The 9407-nt window shown below is 44.8% G+C and overlaps 1 protein-coding gene across 7 annotated transcripts in view; it reads right to left on the bottom strand.

The window, feature by feature from the left end:
- Tiam2 (T cell lymphoma invasion and metastasis 2) overlaps window positions 1-9407 on the bottom strand; it is a 193085-nt gene that overhangs the window by 58832 nt on the left and 124846 nt on the right. For 6 of the 7 annotated variants that reach the window (XM_006523227.4, XM_006523225.4, NM_001122998.1 and 3 more), the window contains 2 exons: window positions 7154-7246; window positions 6215-6478 (listed from right to left, as the gene is read on the bottom strand). In XM_006523227.4, the coding sequence (XP_006523290.1) occupies window positions 6215-6478; window positions 7154-7246 (357 nt within the window). Of the gene's footprint in view, window positions 1-6214; window positions 6479-7121; window positions 7247-9407 lie in introns of those variants that run through there. The other variant, XM_017317463.2, reaches the window with a different exon arrangement.

Genomic DNA, 9407 nt, shown 5'->3' with positions numbered 1-9407 from the left:
CTGAGCCAAAGTATTTTCATCATGGATTTGATCTCATGCAACACACAAAGCCAGGATTCCCTTCTTAGCTATAAGTATGGTGCTCTGCACTTGAAATAAACCCTTGGGATGTATAACAGGCATGTGTAGCTTGTGTATTCAACTAAGTAATCACTGGGTGGTTAGACTTACATGTCCAGTGATATATTGATGCTAAAAGACAGACAGTGTATCAGTCAGTTTCTCGGCATTGTTACAATGTTACTGTTCTTGGGGTCAGCCATACTTTTAAACAGTAAGCTGTCTGTGAGAATGATGTGAGTACTCTAATTGTAGATGGTGAAGATCTCCCACATCATCTCCCACCACAGAATCACAAAAGTAGGACTGTATGTTAAACTTTGTATGACTGCCATTAAACCCAGGGCATGTCACATAAAAACAAACTGACTCTCTCATACAGCCTGGAGATGAGACCTCCATCAGAGAGTAAAGTGAGCTCCCCCTGGAGACACAGAATCTATTCCTCCGGTCCCTGTTAGACGGCTCAAGCAGTCCTTGGCTCATGGCGCCACATTACATTATTCTCCGACTCAGACTCTTCTGCCTCCCTAAGACAGTCAGTCCTTGTGACACCAGTGGGGCTACGCAGGAGTCTTTCCTTATTTGAAGAACCTTAACCACAGAATCCCTCCCCCCATATTCATAATTCAGCTAATTTAGAGAATGGATATCTAATACTGACCATTTTTCTGCCATAACCAAGACAATGCAGAACAGAAGACAGAAGGTTAAAGATGTGGCTCAGTTAACAGAGTACATACCTAACATGCATGAAGCCCTGATTCTATTCCCAGCACCCCAAAATCCAGGTGCAAGCGTCCCTGTAATCCCCAAAGCAGGAAAGTATCCCAGCACACTCCCCAGTGTATGGAGACACTTCGCCAGGTCAGCAGGAGAAAGAAACCAAGAATTATCCTTGGAAGAAAAACTCAATGCTACAGACACAGCAAGAGAAACTTATCTACTTGTTTAACAGACATCGTTTTTTAGTCTTCCTATGTAGTAGGCACTATTAGTACTTCCCAAGTATCAGGCGATTAATTCATAAAAATCCTAGACCACTTCATAGTTTCTAAAACTAATCGGAGAGGTTAATTGATGTTTTGGGGCACACATAGCAAATAAATGAGTGAGCCCAGAACCAGTTCTTGCATATAGGCTCTTCAGCTAATACCCATGCCTTTAACCACTGTACCCACAGCTTCAGAGGACTTAGGCATCACTTTTTTTAAAAGATGTATTTATTTATTTTATGCATATGAGTACACTGTCACTGTCTTCAGACAGACCAGAAGAAGGTATCGGATCCCATTACAGATAAGATAAGGAAGCCACCATGTTGCTGGGAATTGAACTCAGGATCTCTGGGAAAGCAGCCAGCGTTCTTATCCACTGAGCCATCTCTCCAGCTCCACTTTTAGCCTTTTATACTGTAGAATTTTATGGTATGTGCATGCATCAACAATGCAGAAAAGTGATGATATTGACAACTTCAGAACTGTTGGGGGAGGGGGAACTCAGAAGAGTGATGCGAGTTGCCCATAGAGCAGACAACCTGTAACACAGGCTGAACCATGTAAGAGGCTGACCAGCCAGCCTGGATTCTGGGAAAATATTTATAGCCTCTCTCTTTCTTCCTTCCTTCCTTCCTTCCTTCCTTCCTTCCTTTCTTTCTTTCTTTCTTTCTTTCTTTCTTTCTTTCTTTGTTTCTTTCTTTCTCTCTCTGTCTCTCTCTGTCTCTCTCTGTCTCTCTCTCTCTCTCTCTCTCTTTGCGTAGGGGGGGCGCAAATTTATATCTAAGTAGCTCTTTTGGTAGCTTAAAACTCTCCACCACTCAGATACCAACTCAAAAGAAGTGATTCAAAATGGGCTTGGGGGCTGCACTAACACCTCTGGCCATAGCTACCTTTTGTGTCTGGAAAGTACTGGTTGTAAGCCCAAGTAGCAGGAATAGTGGCCTCTATTTCCCTCCTGCTAAATGAACCTCTGGCCCTCACAAGGCCGTAGTAACAGCTGTAGGTATGGAGAAAACATTAATGCCACAGGGAGTCTGGTGTTTACATAAAAACTTAATTCACAAACCCTACACCCTGAGGAGACTTTCCAAAAGCTGCTGAGGTTGCTCAGAAGCCAGCAAACACTAGAAAATGGAATTTCATACATAAATCACAAAAGCAGCCCTTAACAGGATCTGAGCACAGCTTGGGTATACCCAAGTCCTTCAATGGTGGCCTTGTTGGATCAAAAATAACACTGGTCTCCTTGGGAATTTCCAGTGATATAATTAATTCTCTCTGTTAAAAAGGTCTTTACTAGTATTTCCACTCCAGTCAAATATAGCCTGTGGACTTTTCCTCTCCCCAGTATGGATAACTATTACAGAAATTCAAATATGTAAGGCAGAAATCAAACAGCCATTCATGTCTTAGGAGTCAAAGGCTCTAACACTGTGGCCCTGTGGCTCTCGAGAGCTGGGAGTCTCTTCTTAGCATCCTACATGAATAGCATCAGTGTGCCCTGGGTAGATCAGAGGATCAAGGGAGGAGTGTTAACAACTATCAGCAGGTTCCAGAGCATTTTATAGGATGATGGTGGTGGGTTGGCTTTCAATCCTTAACTGAAGGACAGACACTGCCCAAGATGTCAGCTGTATTTGACAAGATCCTGACCCATTATCTCACTGGATCCTCAGAACCTCGGCTCAGGAGTGCTGGGGAGGAATGATCCCACTACTCATAGGAGGCCCGTCTCGGATGGTCCTGAGACGGAGAGGATCAGTCACAGGCCTGCTCCTGTCTGCAGGGGACCCAGGAGGTGACTCTGAGATAGTTCACCAAATGTCCTAATTGTCAAGGACTCTCAAAAAAATGAGTAGATGCCTCTTTGAGAATAGCCATCAATGATACCTCTTCACCCCCTGCTGTGACACTTGTTTCAGTCAGACACAGAACCATTTCTGTTATGACTAGAGGCTAATTGAGAGAGAGAGAGAGAGAGAGAGAGAGAGAGAGAGAGAGAGAGAGAGAGAGACCTGGGGAAGATGCCTGACTGTTCAACTAAAACTGGAAGTAGATCAGAGCCAGATGCTGCCCATCCCAGGGCCTTGCCCTTCAACCCCCAGCAGGAAGATGTGGGCATCCATTCCCTAAGATGGTCAGATATACACCCAATAACTACACACAGGATCCGTCCAGTTTCCCCCTTTTAAAAGGTTAGTCTTATTTCAGAAACATCAGTAGGTGGAGATACAAGCTTTGTGAAATGGGTTGGGGCTTTCTGTACCTCCCTTCCTCCTTTCCAAGTACCCAGCACCTCTGGCAATGTTCCCAGGGGGACAAGTGAGAATAAAGACACTGACATCACCACTCCTAAGGACAGCTCAATGTCCTATTAAAATCCCTTCCCTAAAGCTATTTAAATGTTTGTGTAAGTTCTAATTTTATAATAAGAGGATGGGATTACTTCTAGTTCACAGTAAAAGTAAATCAAAGTAAGTTCATTGTTATTGTTGTTTATTTTGAAACAGGGTCTTACTGTGTATCCCACTCTGACCTGGAATTCATTTCTCTTGCCTCAGCCTTCCATTTATTTAGGTACCAGGTGGTGAAAGACATTGTACCTTGCTTTTAAACAACGTTCTAATTAAAGAGGAAGCTGGGGCCACTAGGGAAGGGGAGTGGGGTCACCAGCTTAGAATCCTGGCCATACCAGAGCTGGGGAGACCATGGACGCTCTCACAGAGGCAGAGTTTGAGCAGAGGACTACTTACCAGAAGTTATTGGGAAAGTGACCACATAAGCAGGAAAAAGAGCAGAAGGCCCACGGGTGGTATGCATTTGAAACACTTCGGTGTGCACTTACAACTCAATTCCGGGGCCACTTGAAGAACTCTGTGAACGAATCTCAGAATTGTCTCTGCAAGGGACTGGGGAGGGAGTTAGCATCCTCCATGACTGCCTACACACTACTCCCAAGAGTACCCAACCCTCAAACCAAGATCTGACTCAGAGCCTGTGTGACCATCATACACCCATAGCACAAGCTCCTCTTGCAAGCAGGATGTTACATCCAAACGAGAAATTTAGTCTGTCAGTTCTTTCAGGTTCTTACCCCCTCAGTCCAGGTTTTATTACATATAACCTTCACAGTTTCCGAGCACGCAGTTCTCTTCAAGCAGTACAAGGGGAAATCCACTTTTTGCAAAGTGTATGGAAAAGCAACCAGTTATGGCACACAGGCTCAAGACCATGTGTTGGGGTCTGGTCTTTTGCTATGTATTGTAATGTTAAATGCTGGCCCCCAGGGACAAGAGAATCTGCAGGAAGGCCCAAGTGATTCTATGTAACCTTGCCCCCCCCCCCCCCCCCCCCGCCAAGTGGTAAATAAAGATACCTACAGCCTATAGCTGGGCAGAAGGGAGATAGGTGGAGTTTCAGTTGCTGGGATTGGGGTCTGAAGCAGAGACCACAAGGAGGAGAAGGAAGAAGGTGGAAAGAAAAGACACCATGGGGTAGATGAGTCATAAAAACACGGCCATGAGGACTGGCCAATTGGAGTTCAGAGCAGCCCAGATGAAACATGGCAAGTTATAACTTGGGGTTATTGACAGGGAAGTAGAGACCACTAGCATAGTTATCTGCCTAACTCTAGTGCATTAAAGGCTTATTATAAGTTTAAAAGTTGCAAATATTTTACCCAGGAACTGAATGATCAAAGGCAAGGTAGTAACCCCCAATTGGGATCAAATGCCTACAATACCACCATGGAACACACAACAATGGATGCACCCCAGATCTGGAGCCTAAGAGCCTGTACTCTGCCTGAGAAAAGGGCTAAATCTCAGCACACTCTAGTTTAGCTGGAGGGGAAGGCCCGTGCAGGGCAGGTGCCAGGAGATATCTGCACTACCTCAGGCAGGTGAGCCCTGCTAACAACATGACTGCAGTTCCCTGTGCAGAAAGGCACATGATGCCCTCTGGATGACAGCAAGAATCTAGGACTGTAAAAAGCGGTGGAGAAGCAGAAAGGTAAATCTGTATCTTGTGCTCATTCCTTCCCCAGATAGGAAAAATATTACAGGGTGCTTACTATGCCAAAATGCAGAGGAATAACAGATAGGGAATATCCCTCCAGGACAATCCATCCAACAATGGGTACATGACACAGGCTTAGAATAGCGGCCTAGAGTAAACTGAATATGGTCCCAATATTACCAATCATTAGTAGCTCCACCCTCATTTCTGTTCAGGACACCCAATGAAAATAAAAGTCCAGGAAGGAGGAAGAAACACCAGCTACTTTTCCAAATCACAAATCTTACAATGTGATGTTTAATTACAGACAACTTTATCATTAAATCTATCCAACGATCACTCTTGTGTGTTTCGCATTCATTTTTGGCCGACACACAGGTATTTTTACTACAAAACCATTAGGAATGCAGGATGGCGTGAAATAAACAACTCGGTGTTCTCAGGATCAAAGTCCACTCTACGCTCTTAGGAAGCTTAACAGGGGCCCTCCATGGTGAGAGGACATGACACGGACTCAGCTCGAGCCTCTGATTCAAATACAACAACCAAGAGAGGTAGAAATTTAAGTTCAGAAAACCCACCTTCATGTGACTCCTCGGACAGCTATTTCACTTGGAAGAAACTAGACTGGCACTCTTCAGCCACAGGCCTTCTAAGGGTTCCAAAATCAGCCCATAAAGAACATGCCAAGTTTGTTGTTTCTTACAGACCAGTCCTCCAGACGGCAAAAACATACCATCCAGGACACAAACAGAACACTGTAAACCGGATTTACCTTAGACCCCACTGACTAAAAACAAAGTCTCCCAATACTGGCTAATGCCTGCAATAGATTATAGGCAACAGCAATACTGGACACTGTGAATGGCTTTCAAAGAGCCTGTGTTTTTCTTAAAGACTATTGTGCCTCCCCTGAAAATAGTTCTTTTTTTTGGAAGGTTCTCTAATTGCTAAAATTCATGGGCTCCTGATAAATCTATCCCAGTTGGCATCTGTGTTCTTGTCTCAGTAAGTGAGAGAAAAATTCAGTGTACCATAGTAGCTTGTACAATCTGGACTTGCCATCAAAGCTGCAGCCTAAGAAAGAATATGAGCCAATGGGACCAGCAGGTCACGACCGATGCGGAACACAGCCTTACCACTCGTGGCGGTTTTTCTAAAGTTATCCAGGAATTCCTCCAGCAGCTGGGACTGGTTGGGAGAGGGCGGCAGACTTTTCTGGTCCCTGGAGAACAGGTCACTGTCTGACCAGGAAGCACACAGGGTTCGTCTTGTGGTCACAGGCCGGGCGACTAGAGTGAGGCCAACGCTCTTCTCAGAAAACAAAGCCTCCATCTGCTGGATGTCAAGGTCAGACACTGGTTCCCCATTTAAGCTTGTGATTTCGTTGCCCTTTCTCAGCCCTGAGAACAAACAGGAAGATTAGGGGAAGAGATTACGGAGCCGCATTTTAAGACGAAAGCAGGCTGCAAATGCCAAACACTGACCAGGTGGGAAACATAGCATCTGCAAGGCTTAAACTAAAGCCCAGCTCCAGGCTGCTGTTAAGCACATTGTTTTGAATGTGACACATTTGGGGAACTGCTAGTCAGCTCTTTTCTCTGGGTCTCTCTGTTTCACAATTCTTTCCCTCCCTCTATCTGAACATCTACATGAATATTCTCTTTACACACACAAACCTGTATTAATACTCTTTTTATACAAACACACCTGTATGAATACTCTCTTTACAAACATACACACACATCTGTATGAATACACCCTTTAAACATATTTGTATGAATACTCTTTACACCTATACACATCTGTATGAATAATCTTTTTACACATGTCAGTATGCATATTATCTTTGCACAATATGTATGAATACTCTTTACACACACACACATCTGTATGAATAGCCTCTCTCTCTATATATATATATATACACACAATGTGCATACACATACACACACACATGTATTTTCATATCAATTCTTTGTGAAAAACTCCCAGAGAAACCATCATCTGACAAAACCACACGCAACCTCATGAAGCAGTTAGAACCTCAGAGTGCGCAGACGCGGCGCCACACAGACCTCCTCCGTATGCCAGGCTGTCAGGGAGAACATCACTGATAAATATCCGGTTGAGATGCTGGTGTTCGTCCACCTGAACTGTGACTGCAAACCCTGAGGGAGAAAATAATGATCGAGTGTAAGTCTACCTCTCGTTGTCTTCCCAGCCCTCTTAGGGTGTCCGTGAGCATCCAGTCTTGTAAACGCAAGCATGTTGAGAAAGTAAGTTTCAACTATTTTGAAAGTCACACTAGTTAGCAAGCATAAGGGAAAGAGGAACCCACCGGACCAGAGAGTTTAGACACAGGGGTGTGCAATGTTATTCAACAGTTCCGACTGTACACAGCAGCACATTCATAGCAGCCGGCCACTGGGAACGGCCTAGCTGGCAGAGGAGGAGATTAAGGACATGCAGAATGTGGTGTGCACAGTCAGTAGAACATTACTTGGCCTTTAAAAAAAAATCTGGCACATCCTGCAATAGGATGAACCCTGAAGACATCAATGCTAAGTGCAATAGTCTGGCACAGAATGGTGAATATCAAAGGGTTCCCAAATTCATAAAGACAAAGGGTATAGTGTGGGCTTGTCAGAGAGCTGGGGAAGGGAGTGGAAAGCCAGCGTCGTGTGGCTAGAGCTGCAGTTTTGCCAAGTGAGAAGTGAGAGTGATTCACAGATGGACAGGAAGACGCTTTGTTGCCACAGATTAAGGGTGTGGATAATTTACTTCTGTCTCACCACGGCTAAAATGATGCTTTATTTCTTAAGATAAGGCTGAAAGATACTCTTACTGAAGCAGAGTGAGGTGTTTTGAGATGGTTAAAGGCAGGGGCTCAGTAGACACAGTGTGCACTGCAGAAGCATAAGGATCAGAGTTCGAATCCCCGGAGTCCGTGTAAAAAGCCAGATGCATGGCAAGCACTAGTCTATGAGCAGTCCTACAGGAGATTGAGCCTGATCAAGACTTAGAGGATTGCAGGTCAGAAATGTAGAAACACACACACTCACACAAATATGCACAGATGCACACACACAATGACAGGAGAAAATCCTCCTGAATGGGTCCAGTGCTTTATATAGGTCTGAGATGCAAGACCCAGTACCTGTCCTGCTCAGACCATATGTTCCCTCGAACACTGCCATGGTGAGGACTATACTTATCCATCCGGGTTCCCCAATGCCATCAGTCCCCAGAGAACAGGGAAAATGTCCTCTTTCCCATGTCTTCTCTAAACCTTAAGCAGCACCTGGCCAACCACGACAAAAGAACCTCTGCCTATATTCATTCGCTCAGATGGGAAGAAGACTCATTCGTGGTAGCGTGGGAGCAGATGAAAGGCTAAGGAGGGTTTCCACATGAAGCCAACCTACAGCTGACATGGGGATTCTCACTTAAACTTAGCGTTTGGGAGGCTGAGGCAGGAGGATCACAACAAGATTTGAGGATATCCTGGGATACCAGGCCAGTAAGGTAAGACTCAAAATCAACCAACAAACCTGATCGTGTGATCAACAAAGGGGTCCAGAGAATAAAATTTTAACATACCATAGTTTGAGCATATTATCAACTTGAAATATTTTGAAGCAAAAATCCATGTTGTGACATTTGTAACATGACAAAAACAAGAAACAAAACCCAGCCTTTCTGTGGAAGTATTCATCAGCCTTCTCTAATTACTGAGTTCTAGTGGTAAAGGAAGACTGCAGTGCTCAGCAAGACATGAGCCAAGTCTACAAAGACCTTCGAGCGGAGATTCAATAAAGACAAGGGAAATAAGAGTTAAACACCTATGTTGACCTATAATCGCTAAACTCAGGTCAGAGGGAGATAGAGCCAAAAGATCAGGCTTATTCCAGTTAGACTGTCCATGTGATCTTAAAGGGCGGGTAAGATTCCTATCCTGGGAGAAAGGCCTGGGAAAGGACAGCATTCCAGTTGGTAAGACTTTAGACATAAAAAAGAAGCCTCTTGAGGCTGGAGAGATGGCTTAGTGGTTAAGATGATCACTAGCTGGTTAAGATCACCAGATGACCCACATTCTGTTCCCAGCATGCAAATTGAGCAGCTCACAACACCTTGTAACTCCAGCCCCAGATGATCAGACTCCCTCTTCTGGCCTCCTTGGGCACTGCACAAATGGCACATCTTGTAACTCCAGCCCCAGATGATCAGACTCCCTCTTCTGGCCTCCTTGGGCACTGCACAAGTGGCACACCTTGTAACTCCAGCCCCAGATGATCAGGCTCCCTCTTCTGGCCTCCTTGGGCACTGCAC

The sequence above is a fragment of the Mus musculus genome, chromosome 17 (assembly GCF_000001635.26).
Source record: "Mus musculus strain C57BL/6J chromosome 17, GRCm38.p6 C57BL/6J".
Lineage (NCBI taxonomy): Eukaryota > Metazoa > Chordata > Mammalia > Rodentia > Muridae > Mus > Mus musculus.
The sequence above is the reverse complement of the archived record's forward strand: the minus strand, read 5'-3'. Positions and strand labels throughout refer to the sequence as shown.